The sequence below is a fragment of the Bombina bombina genome, chromosome 4 (genome assembly GCF_027579735.1).
Source record: "Bombina bombina isolate aBomBom1 chromosome 4, aBomBom1.pri, whole genome shotgun sequence".
In the NCBI taxonomy this organism is placed as follows: Eukaryota; Metazoa; Chordata; class Amphibia; order Anura; family Bombinatoridae; genus Bombina; species Bombina bombina.
In genome coordinates this window covers 688,189,590-688,209,086 of record NC_069502.1, presented here as the reverse complement: position 1 = coordinate 688,209,086, position 19,497 = coordinate 688,189,590, and the positions used below count along the sequence as shown (strand labels likewise).

Sequence of the window (19,497 nt, the reverse complement as noted above, 5' to 3'; positions counted from 1 at the left end):
TTGAAAAAGTAAAAGATAATATAAATGTGGTTATAATAGTGTGTAAGCACTTATGTGAGAATATGTGTCCTATTGTGAATTAGGGGACGTGAGAAACGCGATTTCAAATGACGTTATTCAACCAATGGGGCATAAGAGTATATTTGAAAAAAAGATTAAACTTCTTGCGCTATAAATCCAACAGCAGAGACAGATGAACACTAGTTCCCTACAAACTAGCAAAAAGATATTTAAAACAGTGAAAACAAATACTGTGGGCGCCTTAAAGGGCAGGTCAAATATTTGAGATAATGATATCCTATCATATATATAGAAAAAATCTTTTAACAAAAGATAGGAAAATGATAAAGAAAATTAGAACAGCCAATAAAAATGAATGTTAAAATATAATTTAATTGCACTAATATATTTAAAAAAATTGGTTATAAATAATTTATACAATGGAAGATTTAGAAAAGAAAAAATAAATAAAATACAAATAAATAAATAAAAGCTTATATATTGAATCTATTGGGTACTTGTAACTATCTATCGGGTACTTGTAAATCGCAAACTAATCACCCGTGAGGGTCTCAAGGCGCTATGGGAGGGGGGGAGAGGGGGGCTAAGGGAAGACGATTCAGTCGAAGAGCCAGGTCATGAGGTCCTTCCTGAAGTTTATAAGGGAGGTGGATTGTCCGAGCTGCAGCGGGAGGGAGTTCCATGACCTTGCTGCCATATAGGAGAAGGATTTTCCTCCAGCTGTTTTTTTCTTGATGCGGGGGATGACTGCGAGTGCTTGGTCGGCAGAACGGAGTTGTCTGGAGGGGTTGTAGAAATTGACACGGTGGTTGATGTATTCAGGACCGATGTTGTGGAGGGCCTTAAATGCATGGGTTAGGAGCTTGAAGGTGATTCTCTTGTTGAGGAGCCAGTGTAGGTTCCTTAGGTGTTCAGTGATGTGGTTGTGGTGAGGGATGTCGAGGATGATTCTGGCCGAGGTGTTCTGGATGGGTTGGAGTCGTTTCTGGAGCTTGATGGTGGACCCGGCATAGAGTGCATTGCCGTAGTCAAGTCGACTACTGACGAGGGCGTGGGTGAAAGATTTTCTAGTTTCAGTGGGGACCACTATCGCTTTATTAATGTTTAGACGGTAGCCAAGTATTGTTTTTTGTAAATGTTAATTACTTTAAGGAAATGTATGTTTGTGCACTTTTTCACATTCAGTGGATCCCTTTTAATGATATATTGCATCTCATTTGTTGCGTGTTATGTACTTGGATACATTTAGTTCACATTATCTTTGTGTGCTATGTTTTTCTTGTTATAAGCGCATATTTTAATGCATTTCTTAGAGTAATATTTAGTAATATCTACGTTGACTATTTTTCATATTGTCACTGCTAACTAATGCATTATTAGGGGTTATTTGATAGCTTAATTTTTGTACTTAATTGTTAGCTACTTTGTAAAGGAAATGTATGTTTGTGCACACTTTTCTTGTTCAGCATTGTAACAGTTAATTATGTTGGCTGTTAGCAATCTATGTCAGAGTGATTGTTTGATTTAAGCAGGCTGTGAGCTTGAGACAGCACAGTCTATGAGTAAGGCAGGAGCCGAAACATGTTAGACTGCTGCTGTCCAAGCTCACTCTGACATTACTGATTTTTATTTTATTTTGCAGCTAATTTTCTTTTATCCATGGTGAAGGCAATAAAAGCTATGTTTTAACTTTTAAGCCCTTTTTGTCCTGCCTCGCCTTCTTTATGTATTGTTTACTGACGAGGGCGTGGATGACAGATTTTCTAGTTTCAGTGGGGATCCACTTGAAGATTTTTCGCAGTAGGTGGAGTATGTGAAAACAAGTCGAAGAGACGGCGTTGACTTGGCGGTCCATGGAAAGTGATGAGTCGAGGATGACGCCTAGATTTCGTGCGTGGTATGTTGGAGATGGAGGGTGTCCGAGGGCTGTGGGCCACCAGGAGTCATCACATGCAGATTTGGTGGGTCCGAGGAGGAGGATTTCGGTCTTGTCAGTGTTGAGTTTGAGACGGTTGTTGTTTATCCAGGTGGCGATTGCTGCAAGTCCTTCGTGGACATTTTTCTTGGCGGTGGCGGGGTCTCCGGTGAGTGAGAGGATTAACTGGGTATCGTCTGCATAGGAGACGATGTTGAGGTTGTGTTGTCGGACGATGGCAGCGAGGGGGGCCATGTAGATGTTGAAGAGGGTGGGGCTAAGAGAAGAACCTTGGGGTACGCCGCAGCTGATTGCTGTGGGATTGGAGGAGAAGGGCGGGAGTCTGACTTTCTGGGTTCTGCCGCTGAGGAAGGAGGTGATCCATTCCAGGGCCTTATTGCGGATACCAGCATCGTGTAGGCGCGTCAGGAGGGTGCTGTGGGCTACAGTATTGAATGCGGCTGAGAGGTCTAGAAGAATGAGCGCAGCTGTCTCTCCTTGGTCGAGCAGGGTGCGGGTGTCATCTATGGCAGCGAGGAGGGCAGTCTCGGTGCCGTTATTGCTCCTGAAACCGGATTGGGAGAGGTCCAAGATGTGGTTGGTCTTGATGTGGTCAACAAGTTGTGGGTTGAAGGCCTTCTCGATTACTTTGGCTGGAAAGGGGAGAAGAGAGATGGGGCGGTAGTTTTTAGGATCTATGGTGTCAGCTGTGGGTTTCTTCAGCTGGGGTTTAAGCTCTGCATGCTTCCAGTCTTCTGGGAAGGTGCCAGTTTTGATGGAGCAGTTTATGGTGAGGCAGAGTTCGTGGGCGAGGGTAAAACCCGCTTTGTTGAATATGTGGTGCGGGCATGGGTCTGAGGGTGCTCCGGAGTGGATAGATATCATGATTCTGAGTGTGTCCTCCGTGGTGAGGGGGCTCCAGGTAGTGCACAGAAGGTGGCGGGTGGTGGGTTTGGGTGAGGTGTTGGTGGGTGGGCGGTGAGTTCTGGAGCTCAAGGCTGTCATAGATGTTGATGATCTTGCGGTGGAAGTAGCAATGTTGTCGCAGAGGTCCTGGGAGGGTGGGATGTCATTAGTATCACTGTTGGGTTTGGAGAATTCCTTGATGACTGAACAGCTCTTTGCTGTTGTGGGTTTTGGCGTGGATTCTGTCTAGGATAGTGGTTTACTTTGTGGTTTTGATGAGGTGGTGGTGGGTGGTGACGGCTTCTTTGTAGGCGGATTTGTCCGAGGGGGACTTGCTGGATCTCCATATTCTCTCTAATCATATGCAGTGGAGTTTGGAGTCATGGAGGGTGGGGGTGAACCAGCTGGCTTTGTTGGTGGACTGGCGGCAGGACATTTTCTTGAGGGGGGCGAGGGTATTTGTGCAGTCTGTGATCCAGCGATGTAGGTGGCGGGCGGAGAAGTTGGCGTCAGTGGATTTCACTGGGGGGGACTTGATCAGGGTGGAGTGCAGTTGTTCTTAGGTGATGTTGTTCCAGTTTCTGCGGGGCGGGTGGTGATGCCGGAGGTGCGTGGTGGGTTTGTTGAAGAAGAAGTGTATACAGTGATGGTCAGTCCAGTGGAGTTCGGTTATGTGGTTGACTGAGGTGTGGTTGCCTGTGGAGAAGATTGGGTCGAGGGTGTGTCCGGCTATGTGAGTTGGGGCGTTTACAAGTTGCTTCAGTCCATAGATGAAATAGGCTATATAACATATAGAATCAATTTCTATATGTTATATAGCCTATTTCATCAGAAAGAAGTCCACAAAACAAATAACCTCTGCTGCAGACAGGGTTAAGATTACATAAAAGCAATATATAAGAGAGAGTGCAGGAAACACTGAAGAAACACAAGTAAATTCTACAGCTGAGGGTGGAACTCTAGAGTGTGCAGGGGAGAGGAGCTCGGCGGCTTTCTTATCACACACAGAGGGTTCCCGGAGCTGTTTGTGCTGGCGGTATAACCGCAATTCTGGATTACATATTACTTGGAGCTCCAGAGTAAATAAAGGTACTATTTCTTCACGGCCATAGCATATGCAGGATTGCCGTTTCACAAATCCCAAATTCTTGAAATTGATATGAGTAATATTGTTGAAGCTCATTGTTATTGTGTTTGAATTACCAGGATCCGTTTTCTCTTTTATATATTGCTTTTATGTAATCTTAACCCTGTCTGCAGCAGAGGTTATTTGTTTTGTGGACTTCTTTCTGATGAAATAGGCTATATAACATATAGAAATTGATTCAATATATATTAGCTTTTATTTATATATTTGTATTTATTTTTTCTTTTCTCAATCTTCCATTGTATGAATTATTTATAACCAATTCTTTTAAATATATTAGTGCAATTAAATTATATTTTAACATTCATTTTTATTCGCTGTTGTAATTTTCTTTATCATTAACCTATCATTTGTTAAAAGATTTTATATAATATATATATATATATATATATATATATATATATATATATATATATATATATATATATATATATATATATATATATATATATATATATATTAGGATATCATTATCTCAAATATTTGACCTGCCCTTTAAGGCGCCCACAGTATTTGCTTTCACTGTCATAAGTGTATATTTACAGATATTCAAAAAACGTGATTATAAATAAACAAGGTATTTTTATAAATTTATATAAACACTTTACTATAGATGAAAGTTAGATAAAATCAAAGTAAAGATAAAAACAATTTGGATAATATAAACCGTATAAAAGACAATCCTAATAAAATTTCAGGAAAAATAGATATTCCATGGAATAGGATGGGTGAATAATATCTGTAAACAGTGGTTAAACAAAGATCATTGACATAATTGTTTAGTAGGCTATCTAATAAAACATTAAGTGTCTAAATATTAACAGTGTATTTTATGCACTGTGGGTATGGTTAGCTCAAGCTTAGAAACGACTAAAAAAATAAATAAAAAAAAATTACAAAATATGTATCTCACAAAACGTTGTTTCGAATAGCGCAAACTTTGGCTTTAGGTAATGTTTTTCATGGCCAACTGGTGTATAAATTATAAAGTTCCATACTGGTGAATAAATTATAAAGTTCCGTTTGTAAAAAGAGCCGTTACAAATGTACCTGTATGGCTGTCTTTGTGGGGAGCTTCGTTTGAGGAATAGTTGTTTCAGAGTTTAGCTGTATGGTAGTCTCTGTATCAACGGTCCATGATGGAAAGCTTGTGTTCTCAGCCGACTTCCGGGTTGCAGGTAATAGCTGGTCACTAGTAGTGACGTTAGATGGTGAAAGCCAATAGGGCAAAAACGGTGAGCCCTTATGTGAAAATGAATGGTACAAGCGAGAATGATAAGCCCTGATGAATCCCAACAATTTAACAAAGCAATTTTATATGCAAAGAGTATTTAGGCAGAGTTCTTGGAGCCGTTTTAGGTTTATGAAAAGTCAATAGAATAGTTGATTCAGGCTATATTTTATAGCCGATTCCGGTGGTTATACCGTGTTTCCTGTGGGTTGCTATTAGTAATAGCTGGAAAATAAGAGGATTTCTCTGTTGTCTGCTCCCACAGCTAGTAGTGGAAAAAATGCAACTCTTCTCCAAGTCCATGCGTTTGGAAAGCAATTATCTCTCAGTTGTTGTAATGAGTGCAGAAATAGCCATTTATAAAGCTATCTTTCAATGGGCAAATCTACGCATTTAGGCCGAGGACCTTAATCAAGATGCACATTATTTGTCTGTTCAGCTCTTATATAAAGTTTAGATTTAACCCTATTGGTGTAATTTGATTTTATAATAGCCAATGGGAATAGCCTTTAACAGGTATTGGTTGTAACGTGTTAAAATCTGTTGGTTGTATATATACAGTGCTTTTAAAATCAACAAACACAATCTTTTGCATCAAAATGTTTATAATAGCAATTTCGATGTCATAAAACTAAAACTTTATCAATCTATGAAACTAATTAAAAAAAAATAGCGGATTGAGTTTGTACATATAACTAAACCAAAATAAATCTAAGTGGAATGAGTTTTGTGATTTTAAAACACAGTTTAACCTCTTGATTTCTTTTTTTTAGAAATGTGTTAAGACATTCATTCAAGTTATATACCTAAAAATCAAATATATATAAAATAATGTATGAAATCAAATATTTATAGAATTTCTATTAAGTTTTTATTATTGTGGAAAAAATAATTAATGAATATTTGTATTTTTTTAAAAAGGGGGATTATTATTTGATGATTTATTATATTTTATTCGATATATAAAAAGTATTTCAATTATGAGTTATAAGTATATGTGTATGTCCTTATATGTATATACGTTTTTGTACCCTAATTGCTTTGTTAAATCGTTGGGATTCATAAGGGCTTATCATTCTCGCCCTATCAGCTTGTACCATCTATTTTCACATAAGGGCTCACCATTTTTGCCCTATCAGCTTTCACCATCTAACGTCACTACTAGTGACCAGCTATTACCTGTAACCCGGAAGTTGGGTTAGAACACAAGCTTTCCATCACAGACCGTTGATACAGAGACTACCACACAGCTAAACTCTGAAACAGTTATTCCTCAAACAAAGCGCCTCACAAAGACAGCCATACAGGTACATTTTTAACGTCTCTTTTTACAAAAGGAACTTTATAATTTACACGTCAGTTGAAAAAAACATTACCTAAAGCCAAAGTTTGCACTATTCGAAGCAACTTTTTGTTTTATCCACTGCAGTGAGATACATATTTTTAAAAAAAACATTTTGTAATTTTTTTTTGTCATTTCTAAGCTAGAGCTAACCATACCCACAGTTCATAAAATACACTGTTAATATTTAGACACTTAATGTTTTATTAGATGGCCTACTAAACAATTATGTCAATGATCTTTGTTTAACCACTGTTTACAGATATTGTTCACCCATCATATTCCATGGAATAGAGCTGCAACAACTAATCGTCATAATCGATTATGAAAATAGTTGTCAACGAATCTCAAAATCGATTAGTTGGTTTGCAATTAGTTGGTCTGTGCACAACACCAGCTGCTTCACTCCAATGAGCACCTGCACATGGTATTGTGTTTTATGATTATGTCCTTAGCCTAAAGGACGTCTACAGACGTTTACTTTTAACTTTTTCAGGACAGTATAAGTTTACAACTACCCCTGGCTTATGTGCAACCCAGATATAATAGTCATCATTTGGATTGTTTATATTAAATCTGGTGATTTGGAACTATGCTTTTCATGATATAGGGCTGAACTTGTTATTTACACCTAGCCCCTAGATTGATGGGAATTATTTAAATTGATGTGCCCTATTATCTGTTTGCACAATTATTAGCGTATTGCTGATTATATATATATATATATATATATATATATATATATATAATGTATAAATAAATGTGTAAGGCTTTGTCCTGTTATTGATATACAGTCCTTAGCGCTTTTTATTTTGTTTTTTATATTTTTAATAAATTGTGATAATATGTACCAGATTCAACCTTTATAAGTATATACTCGTTATTTTTAGAGCAGACTAGATATTTCCCCTAACCTTATAGCTGGTTATTTACCATTGCATATAGATATTCAAGATATTTTTATGTTAGAATGAAGTCAAGGGTTACTTTATTGAGAAGCCCCTTGCCAAGGTAGAAAACACTTAGCATTGGTGAAGAGCTAACAAAGATAAATATCCCACTTTGGTGAAATTGGCAAAACCCTACTTATACACCTCAACAGCCTTTTCTCTGCTGCAGGAAATATAGCTGCAAACAGAGAACCAGCCTTAGCCAGAAGCATGTGGACATGTTGAGATTTTTGCATTTCAATGCAAAGTTTCTGAAAGAGTGAATAACAGAATGTTATTAACAGTGATAGTCTAACTCTTTCTAGTTCTACCTCTTTTCAAACAGTTTGTGGTTTTGTTTTGTTTAATTATAAAACTGTGCTCTGCTGCTTAAAAACTGAAGAACAGTTGTGTTAATGTAAAGTTTTAGTCTGAAGTTTATATTTGTAACACTCATTATGTGGATTTTATTTAAAACATAGAAAACTATTATTGATTCTCTTTTTATCCGATTAGTCGAAAAAAATAATCGGCCGATTAATCGATTATGAAAATAATCACGGTTTTTGAATATCTGTAAATATACACTTATTATGCCCCATTGGTTGAATAACCTTATTTGTAATCACGTTTCTCACGTCCCCTAATTCACAATAGTACACATATTCTCACATAACTGTAGAGCTGCAACAACTAATCGGCATAATCGATAATAATCGATTATGAAAATAGTTGTCAACGAATCTCATAATCTATTAGTTAGTTGGCAATTAGTTGGTCTGTGCATAGCACCAGCTGCTTTACTCCAATGAACTCCTGCACATGGTATTGTGTTTTATGGTTATGCCCTTAGCCTAAAGGATGTCTACAAACCTTTTACCTTTCACTTTTTTAGGATACTATAACTACTTCTGTCTTATGTGCAACCCAGAAATAAAATAGGAGTCATAATTTGGATTGTTTATATAAAATCAGGTGACTTGGGACTGTGCTTTGCATGATATAGTGCCGATCTTGTTATTTACACGATATAGTGCCAATCTTGTTATTTACACCTAGCCCTAGATTGATGGCATTTGTTATATGAATTGATGTCACCATTACCCGTTGGCACAATTTTTAGCGGATTGCTTGCTATTGCCGATATATGTACTCTATAAATGTGTAAAGGCTGTGTCCTTTTACCGATATATAGTCTTTAGCCCTTTTTTCTATTTTTAATTAATTGGAATATATACCTCTTTTAATATATATCTTATTTTAAGAGGGGGACTAGATATTTTTCCCCCTAACCTTATAGATGGTTATTTACCACTGCATATAAATATTCAAGATATTTTTATGTCAGAATGAAGTCCAGGCTTACTTTGTTAAGAGGCCCTTTGCATTGGTGGAGAGCTAACAAAGATAAATATCCCACCTTGGTGAAATTGGCAAAACCCTATTTATGCATCTCGGGAACCTCAACACCATCTGAGTGCCTATTCTCTGCTGCAGGCAAAATAGCTTGCAAAAAAAAGAGAACCAGCCTCAGCCAGGAGCGTGTGGACATGTTGACAATTTTGGATTTCAATGCTAAGTTTCTGAGTGAATAACAGAATGTTATAAACAGTGATAGTCTACCTCTTTCGACTTCTACCTCTTTTCAAACAGTTTGTGGTTTTGTTTTGCTTAATTATAAAAATTTGTTCTGCTGCTTAAAAAATTGGGCCAACAGTTGTTTTAATGTAAAGTTTTAGTCAGAAGTTTATATTTATAACACTCAGTATGTGGATTTTATTTTAAATATAGGAAACTATTTATTTTTTATCCGATTAGTCGAAAAAATAATCTGCCGATTAATCGATTATGAAAATAATTGTTAGTTGCAGCCCTACATAAGTACTTACACGCTATTATAACCACATTTATATTATCTTTAACTTTTTCAAGGAGGAGAGAAGTGTAGAAACAAATTATTTTCTTGGAGTTATATTAATCCTATGAAGGTATAATTTTATCCATCCCAACCAGCTTTCAGCGCTCCCCTATATTGTTTTATTATCTTCATTTTTCGACATTCGTTTAGAGGAACTTATGTCTTTTTAGGGTGTAGCAGAGTTGAGATTTATAATAGAGGTGCACTCACACTTGTTCTTCTAAATGACATTTTAAACAAAAATGTCCAATTATATTATCAAGATATACAGAAAAGCAGATAGTGTGCTTAAACTAGGCTTAGAACAGAAGCTGAAAATCCATCCTTGCTTAGTCCCTCCTTTCTGCACACTATGCCTTTCACAAAGGTAAAAATTTACTGTAGCATATCAGTCTGACTCAGTCTGTGTGTAATATCAAAATATGCCTATTTTTTTTATGCACACTTTCTGATGCACCAGTTCCAGCTGAGCATCTGTAAAAATTCACAGTAAATATGTTAATGCATTTTGTTAGTGGCTGATGACTGTCACGTGATATGGGGGGGGGGGGGAATATAACCAACTTTGCAATCTAAAAGAAAAAAAAAATCTATTACTTATTTAAAATTCAGACTAAGTGCTATTTCATTGTCTTTATTATGCATTTGTCATCTTAAACAACTTTCCAATGTACTTCTATTATCTAATTCCTTCATTCTCTTTGTTAAAAAAAACATACCTAGGTAGGCTCAGGAAGCAGTAATGCGCTTCTGGGAGCTAGCTGGTGATTGGCGGCTGCAAAAACAAAATTTATGCTTACCTGATAAATTTCTTTCTTTCCAGACATGGAGAGTCCACAACGTCATTCCAAAAACTAGTGGGATATTAAACTCCTGGCCAGCAGCAGGAGGCAAAGAGCTGTCTTACCCATAACCCCCAGTCATTCAGCCGAAGGAAATGGAAGAAACACAAGGGTGAAAAGGCGCCTGAGGTTTACTTAAACAAAAAATAATAAATAAATAAAAAAAAGGAGGGCGGGGTCATGGACTCTCCATGTCCGAAAAGAAAGAAATGTATCAGGTAAGCAAAAATTTTGTTTTCTTTCCTATGACATGGAGAGTCCACAACGTCCAAGTCCAATTACTAGTGGGAACCAATACCCAAGCTAGAGGACACTGAATGAACAGGGAGGGAGGAAAAAAAGGCAGGAGGAGGACCTAAACAGAAGACACCACCGCTTGAAGAACCTCTCTTTCATTTATATAGATTTTGTCTATGCAAATATTAAACACATAAATAGCTCTCGACATTCTTTATATCAATAAGACTAGGATTTGCATATATCTTTCTTTTGTTATACCATAAGTATGTGTAGGTTTCATACAGAAAATATTATTGGAGAGGTGGTGACATTGAAAAGAGTTTACTCATTAAAGAAGCTGAATTGATATGTAAATTTGACACCTTATACTCCAAGGGCCTTAATTCAAAACTTGATCTATCACCTTTCCTATTCGAATAGAACAAACACCTGTGTTATAGATATTTTCTGTATAAAACCTACACATACTTATGGCATAGCAAAAGAAAGATATATGTGAATCCTAGTCTTATTGATATAAAGAATGTGGAGTGCTATGTGTTTAAATTAATATTTGCATAGAAAAAAAAAATCTATATAAATGTACTACTGCTTTTAGAATTTTCCGAACCGCAAAATAATCATCCATAATTCTACCTTAAAAATGGATAATTGAAATTGAACCAATACCACCTTAAAAAATGGGTAATTGAAATTGGACCAATGGAAAAGAAATACAGTTCTATAAAAGACTCCATCACCTATCTTGATAAAGCCCATAATAGGGTGAAACGCATTGACGTTTAAAGCATTATTGTGAATGGTGAGGTAGATCCCACCCAAGAGATTCACCACAAACCAGCTGAATTTCTCATATGAACTTTGCTAAAGTTTATAGCCTGGGTTATTTATAGCACTATTATTGAAACGACAATCAGATAATTCTGGTATTCCTCACTTGGATGCAATAAGCACCAAGAGCAAGTACACCATACATAGTAACATCTGTGTATCAGTAATGAACTTATTTTGAAAAGCTGTTTAACAGATCAGTTAAGTAGCTTTGAGGTCACATGGGAAAAAGCGGACAAACCAAGGCATAACTCTGCCAGAAGCGTAAGGGATCCAGTTTGTTTGTAACAGGAGCAGCATGTATCAGAAGCGGGAGACCAGCCGCACCTCTAAAAGAGGACTTAAGAATGTTGTTGATCATACTGGACGGCATCTACATTTAAAAAGGGACATTCCGGTCAAATATAAATGTACATAGATAAATTACATCTTTTAATAGCAATATACACGTAATGGCAAAAATGCTTCTAGTAAAAAAAGTTATCACTGTTTTAGGGCTCCATGTACTAAGCAGTCAGCGAGCTACCCGCAACAAATCTCGCGTCAAAACTCGCAAACTGATATGTACAAAGCCGTCAATTATGTTAAAACTCGCATCTTTAAAATTGCGAGCGTACTTATCCGCCAAACCTCGCTACCGCTCCATTTTTCACTGTAATTAGACACATTTGACCACCAACTCGCCAAAAAACGAATGTACTAAAAAATCTATTTGTCCGCTCGCTACAATTTCCGCTCCCACCTCGCTATTTTTGCCTCGCCACCTTTTAGGTGGCGGGCAAGGTACAAAACAATAGGAAAGTCAATCTAGACGCCAGTCTAGACATATATAAAAGGCAGTAATATCAGCATTGTACTTACAGCATAACTGGCGTCTAATTTGTCTCTCATTTCCATGTACATAAATTGCGCCCAATTTGTCGACTGTAATTAAAGAGTAATCTATTTAAATTTGTATTAGTTGTCAATCTTTATAATTATTTTTATATTAATATTTATATATTATCAGATCCAGATGAAGCCATATCCAAATTGTAAATAAATATTACAAAAATAACGCTCTGTTATCACTCTTCAAAAAATTTTGAACAATAATAAAGTTGTTTAGATAAGTTGAACTTTTATAGGAGCAAAATTCTATTCCCGCGACTACTATGATGTTCGTGACACCTTGCATGTCACGTGTTAATAATTGGCCAGACAATTCAACTGAAAGTTAAGTACCATCAGCTTAGTCGCGGCGAGCGAGGCGTCAAATTTATCAACAATCCGCAACTGCTCGCGGCGGGCTAGACTTGTCTATTTATTGGGGGAATATTAGTACATAGCGACAGCGGACACCATTTCGCCCGCGGCGAGTAACGGCGAGTTTATCCGCGTCTACAATGACGGATGAATTGACGGCTTAGTACATGGAGCCCTTAGTGCTAACATTGTCTGCACGTGCACGTGAAGCACAGCTAGTTATTCTTAATACACCAGCATTTTAAAAACTGCAGCTGCTCTTAGTGCCAGTGGGGCTTGTATCATGTCAGCACGTAACAAATTGAGACCTCACCAGATGGTACAATCAACTTAGGCTCTCTGAGCAAGTGCTGTGTTTAAAATGCTGGTGCAGGGTGTATACTTAAATACACTTTTGCAACAGATATAACTTTTATTAGAAGCATTTTTGTTAATACATGTATATTACAAAAATGCTTCTATTCAAAACTGAAATGCATCCATGTGGATTAAAATTTTGGATGGAATGTCCCTTTAAGTAAGGTACCCAGAAACAAATACTGTATGCTTACACTCGTAATAACGGATAACATCTGATCGAGTCTTATAAGACACTAAGGCCTCGATGATTGAAAGCTGGTTTTTAAAATGATATGATGTAAAGATGTTCGCACCGGAGTGCGAATATAATATCGGAATGAATGAAAGTGTTCGAAATTGATTGCGTGTATGTATTCGAAATGGGCGTTTTTTCGTCATTCGACATACGCTGCGAATGGTTTTTTTGGTTTGCGTAATGTTAAATACCCACTTCGTATGTGTAATTCTGTATTCGTAATTTTGTTAAAAAGGGTCTATTGATCAATTGTATTATCAACTTTGAACTTAGAAATTCAGATTTGTATATTATAAATATTAAATGTCCAAAACTCATGTATTATTTCAGACTTCTGTTTATTTTGAAATAAAAAGAAAATTAATACAATTGCATTCATAAGTAAAGCAATGCAATGCAATGTAATTATACAGTTTTAAATCAAAAATAATTATTAATCATGTGTTCCCTCACACTGGTGTTTACAGCAGGGTCCTGTGAAGAAAATTCATTTTGAATTATTCCATGTTCATCATCATAATCCACATCAATATCTAGATTATTTTCAATGGCTAAATTATGAAGCATACAACACAAAGTTATTATGTCTGCAACCCTTTTGCGACATTGAGCAACAGTCTTTATATGTGTGGCATTTAAATTAACCATTTCAGCAATATCTTCCCAGATTGCATCCCTTGTCTTTAAACTAGTGTCACGCCTCTGTGGTCCAAAAAGCATGTCATAGTTTGGCTCCAGAGCAGATACAAGGATTTCATTCTCCACAACTGTAAACCTCTCAGCAACCATTTTCAAATATCTCATCAACTGCCTCACAGAATAAAATATGATATCTATATAAATATACATGTAACCAGAGTAAAATGTAAAATACGCTGTGATTGGAGAATATTAAGGAAGTACTCATAAATATGCGTACATAAATGTATTGCAAGGTATTATGGTAACAGAAATAATATAACAATAAATATGATTGGTTAACAAATATTGCACATTGAACATTGTTTAAAACATATACGCAATTTCGTAATAAGACAAATGAGTGAAAATATCTAAATAAAGAGCGTAAAAATATTTATTGTACGATTTCAATAAAAAAGAATAACAAAATATAACCAGAACAGTAAAAGCAGAATTCATTGCGAAGGAGAGTTTCATTGCGAAGGAGAGGGCGTAAAATGGGCGTTCCATGGGCGTAACCTGAGTAAATCTCGCAAGTTTCACAGATATGTTACGATGATATAAAAACATACGCCATACGAATCGCACATTCAACTCACATACATATCTCGCCAGACATCCTTTGGCGAAATAACATGAATAACATTATTTACAATATTTATTTCATTTTAAAAATAATACGATATAACGTATTTAGACAATATACTATAACTGTAGTTTTACATTTTGAAATATGCAAACACAAACTGAAATAAAGTGATTCATTAAAATTACGAAGCGACGCAATGATATATGGAAACCCATTTCGAGGTTCGTGAAATGATATAAGGAGGCGAAGTCTATAGTTTACTATGGACAGCTTATCGCGTAACGTATTGTTTACAATGGACTGCCCACTTTATACGATCATTACGCAAGGCGTGAAATTTGCGAGAGTTGCGAGACAGAAATACACATTTCTCGCCGCAAATTACGAACTTTCAATCATCGAGGCCTAAGACTGTTTGCTCTATCCTTGAACAACATGTATGCATGGATACGGACTGTTAACAAAACACCAACTTTTAGACTTGCTTTATCCTAGTCAAGGTGGTATACAATGGTTTCAAATAAGACCAAGCTTGTCTCATGTGCTGTTTTGCTTATTTTGCACAGATAATATGTATTGCTTTCTTATGCATCAAATGTTGATAGATCATATGTAGAATATAGATAGTTCAGACTTTTATTAAAATCAATATATACATTGGCGAGTCCAAGTTTTAAGGGAGACGTTCCGGTTTTAAATTTACATTTTAATGTCTCAAATTTACTTTTTATATTTTAACATTTTATTTTTTTTTTTACTATACTTTGATATATTTTTAGATGGTATCTTAAGCTTCATTTAGCGCCCTCTTAATACATTTTCTAGTTTGTATCTTTATTTGAAAAGCAGAAACGTAAGCTTTGGAGACGGCCCATTTTTGTTTCAGAACCCAGGGTAGCGCCTGCCGACTATATTTAGCTACCAATCAGCAAGAGCTACCCAGGTGCTGAACAAAAAATGGGCCGGCTCTGAAGCTTACATTTCTGCTTTCCAAATAAAGATACCAAAAGAACAAAGAAAATTGTTAAGAGTAAAATTAGAAAGTTGCTTAAGAATTGCATGCTCTATCTGAATCATTAAAGAAAAATAATTGAGTTTAGTATTCCTTTAAGCTTTCTGAGACCCCCAGATGTCTTTCCCACCCTGAACAAAAAAACTTACATCTGTAGAGATTCCAGAAAAAAGAAGAAAGAGATAACAGCTCATCTACCAAGAAAGAAAAAGACTTAGAACTGAGAAAGGTCCCTGTATTATTAGAAAAAGATACAAAGCTGAAGATGACATATGAAAGTAACCAAACGAAATAGCAACCATGGCCAAAAGCATGAGACCTGACACCTCCAAGCAATGAGCAACTGAAGGATCTAACAGGCAAACCCCAGCTTCAACCGTCTTGCCAAAGAAAGTCTAAACTGAATCTATAAAACCCCCAGAAAAGTAATCCTTGTCTGAAGAACCAGTTTATGAAAAATAACTTTAAAAAAAATAAAAAAAAAATCACTAAATTCAAAAAAGTACTTCTTGCATCCAGACAGCACACATTTAAAAAGGGATGAGCGTAACAAACTTACAACATATATAATAGAAAAGGGCTACAAAAAGTATGTACACTATCACACCAACAAACGCAGACCTGAAGGCCAGCGTGCATCAACGTGAGACAGAAAATGTACGCACTTGAAAAAACTAGCGTGCATCAAAATATGCGTGTGAAAACACCAAAGCATCAAAAAATGTACACAAATAAAAAAAACATATTAACACTTTAACCTCTTAGTGCTGTTATGACGCTCTATTTTGTCCTAACCGCACTGAACTTCACCACCGTTAGGACGAAATAGAACGTCCTGTTTGGTTGTCCTAAAGCCAATGGCACTTCCAGGATACGACCGCGGTCTGGAGGGCGTGCATAGGGACGCCCCCCTGACCCGATCCCATCATTGAAATATCTGTCATCAAAGGGTTAAAAGGGGAAATATCAAACAAAAAAAAATATATATATATATATACCAATATACCAATATATATGGCGATAACCTGAACAGCTTATCAAGTGTAAAGTAAATAAAAATATAGTACTGAGCCAAAGGCACTCTGCTACTGGAGAAGACCAACAGGAAGCAAAGACCAGTGCTGAAATAGGCATAAATAAACAAAGCAACAGGCAGAGGCAAAAGACAAGTCCCTGTGACCCCATGGCAAGGCTTGTGAAATATGTATTTTCCAATACATCCTTCTGGCAAACGCTATACTCTGAAGGGAAAAGGGGTCTCAACTCTGACCTGAGAACCACTCTCACTGAAGAATCAAATGCACTTCTTCATTCTTCGACCACCTCCAGTGGAGAAAAAGACAAAACTGAGGTACTGGTGAGGTGGGAGGAGCTTTATAGAGTTCTTGATGTTTAGGAATGTTTGCCTCCTCTTAGGGGTAGGTAAGAGTAATTTCCAGGAGTAATAGACTGTCACCACCTGTATGAAAAAAACTGCTCAGCATGCCTGATATAGCAAATTGGAGTGCTATCTGAATTGTGAGTACTTCTTTAAAGGGACAGTATACACTCATTTTCATATAACTGCATGTAATAGACACTACTATAAAGAATAAGATGCACAGATACTGATATAAAAATCCAGTATAAAACTGTTTAAAAACTTACTTAGAAGCTTCCAGTTTAACTACAAGTGGGAAATAAGACCCTTACCCCCTCCCCCTTCTTTTGCATATGAAAAGACCATTTACACAAACAGGAGCAAGCTGGAGAAGGTAGCTGACGGTATTCACATAAAACTTTGGGGCTTGGTTAGGAGTCTGAAAATTAGAGCAATGTTATTTAAAAATAAGCAAAACTATACATTTTTTGTAAAAGTAAAAAAAAACAACTTTATGGGCTATATAAATAGATCATCTACAAAACATGTATGCAAAGAAAAAATGAGTGTATAATATCCCTTTAATTGAGGTTAGCCGAATCACCTATACAGAAGTTCTGCACTAGGATGTGCCCTCTTTTTTTTTTTTTTTTTTTTTTTTTTTTCCTGATGACCAGAGCTGCTTCCTCCCATTAGCTCACGTGTGGACAAGATTGGATTGGCAGATGAAATACAAGTAACTTTATAATTTGAATGTATTGTTTGATTATTTCCACCTCTTCTAATAGTGAACATTCCAGTACAATATCCTGCAGTGTAGTACTAGTGACAATACATTTTGTTGACATTGACCCTAAACTTCCCAGATTATAATATTGTGTAATACTTGTATTATCACTTTAAGGATATTTGATGCATATACTATAAAGGGGTGTTTTTCATATGGTTGGATAAACCACGATTTGGTGCTCTATATAATTTTTCTGGGTTTCAGACTAAGGTACAGTATATGAAAGTCACATAGTGAGTGTTATATACTTTTATATTTCATATTTTAAAAAAAGTACTTCTGTTTCATGTATTTGGCGATTTGAGCTTTTGTGAAGGTGACAACGCAAGATCCTATAATCAGATTGCAATGTTGCTTTGGGTCGTCTTACCAACTACAACATTTGCATCTGTGAAATCCCATATTGAGGGAGGAATCCTGTGATAAAGTCAGCTTGACGACTTCTAATAGTTCAGTACGAGAGAATAGCACTTTTTGAGTGCAATATAATTAGTGAGTAAATGTTGTCAATATCGGTTTGATTTGAAGAATCTACACCATTTGGGCGCACTCTTGTGTTTTTGTTTTCAATATGAAAGCCACATACGTTTGTAGATCCCTATTACACAGTTACAAACTGTCATGGGTTTTCATTATACCTTTGAGGTGTTCCCACACAGTTACTTACTACAACTCTAAGTGCGCTGTTATTACAAAACTATTCCATATGCGATAAATACAAGTCAAATTCCATTGTAATACATTTTGAATGGACAGTAAAACTCGCAAATGGATTAAAAGGGACAGTCTACTTCAAAATGTTTATTGTTTAAAAAGATAGATAAACCTTTATTACCCATTCCCCAGTATTGCATAACTCCCTGAACACATAGCTATTTATTATTATCTATTGACGTGCATTTTAGCCTATTAGTGCAGTGTCAGCCACAACTCCACAGGAGAGAGCACAATGTTATATATGACTCACATGAATTGGCAGTCTCCTGTTGTGAAAAGCTAATAAAAAGCATGTTATAAGAGGCCGTCTGTAGTGTCTTTGAAACAGGCACAAATTTAGAGGTTTACATGTTATAATGAATATTAATATAACAATTTTGGTTGTACAAAGCTGGGGAATGGTATATCCATATTTTAGAACAATAACAGTTTTGGTGTAGATGGTCCCTACGTTGACAGGTCCTGGTTATTCACGCCAACATCATTTTTATTTCACTTGACAAAGTAATTCCAATACACTGCCATGATTTACTGTTCCATTCCGCTCATGAACCATGTCTAAAGGCAACAAGAGCCGAGATAAGAATTAAGCTCGTAGACGTTACATATATTTAAAGAATATATACTATATCAATAAGAGAGACCATGTTAAACAAGTACAAGAATTCAGACCAACACACACTGCAATGCTTTTAACAAGTGTCCTTTTTGTACAAGAGACCAGGTACTAGCTCACCTTCACTGCCACTTCCGGTGCTGAATCAATTGGTATCAGTGTGCGAGTCCCAGAAGGTAGTGGTTTCAAGTGATCCGCTTCATCTTTTCCACACTCCGAATCAGAATCGCTGCTGTAACCCACCAAAGCACCCAAAGACGCCATTATGTTCCCGGAAGTACGTCACATAACGCTGAGGAACATGGGAAAACAACAATGATGCGTATGTTCAGAGCTCTCTGTGCTTCATTACGTATCTCAATAAAGCTGTTGAATAAAGGCAGTTGCGTAATCTGTTCGTAACTTCGGACTCGGGGATCAGATTCACCAATATATATTGAACTAGATGAGTTTTTGAGCTTAGCTATTTCATCGAATGTCTGTAAATAAATATAAAACACGTATTAATTTGTTTAGGTAAGATGTCCAGCTTTATGTTGCATCTGATGAGATATATTGTGTTTTGTAATT

At 36.4% G+C, this 19,497-nt stretch overlaps 1 protein-coding gene across 1 annotated transcript in view; it reads right to left on the bottom strand.

Moving 5' to 3' along the window:
• Positions 1-19,223, bottom strand: part of CDC40 (cell division cycle 40) — a 183,825-nt gene extending 164,602 nt beyond the window's left edge. The window contains exon 1 of the mRNA XM_053710851.1: positions 19,048-19,223. Coding sequence (XP_053566826.1) covers positions 19,048-19,191 — 144 coding nt within the window. The 5' untranslated portion in view covers positions 19,192-19,223. The remainder of the gene's footprint in view (positions 1-19,047) is intronic.
• Between the last annotated feature and the right edge of the window lie 274 nt (positions 19,224-19,497).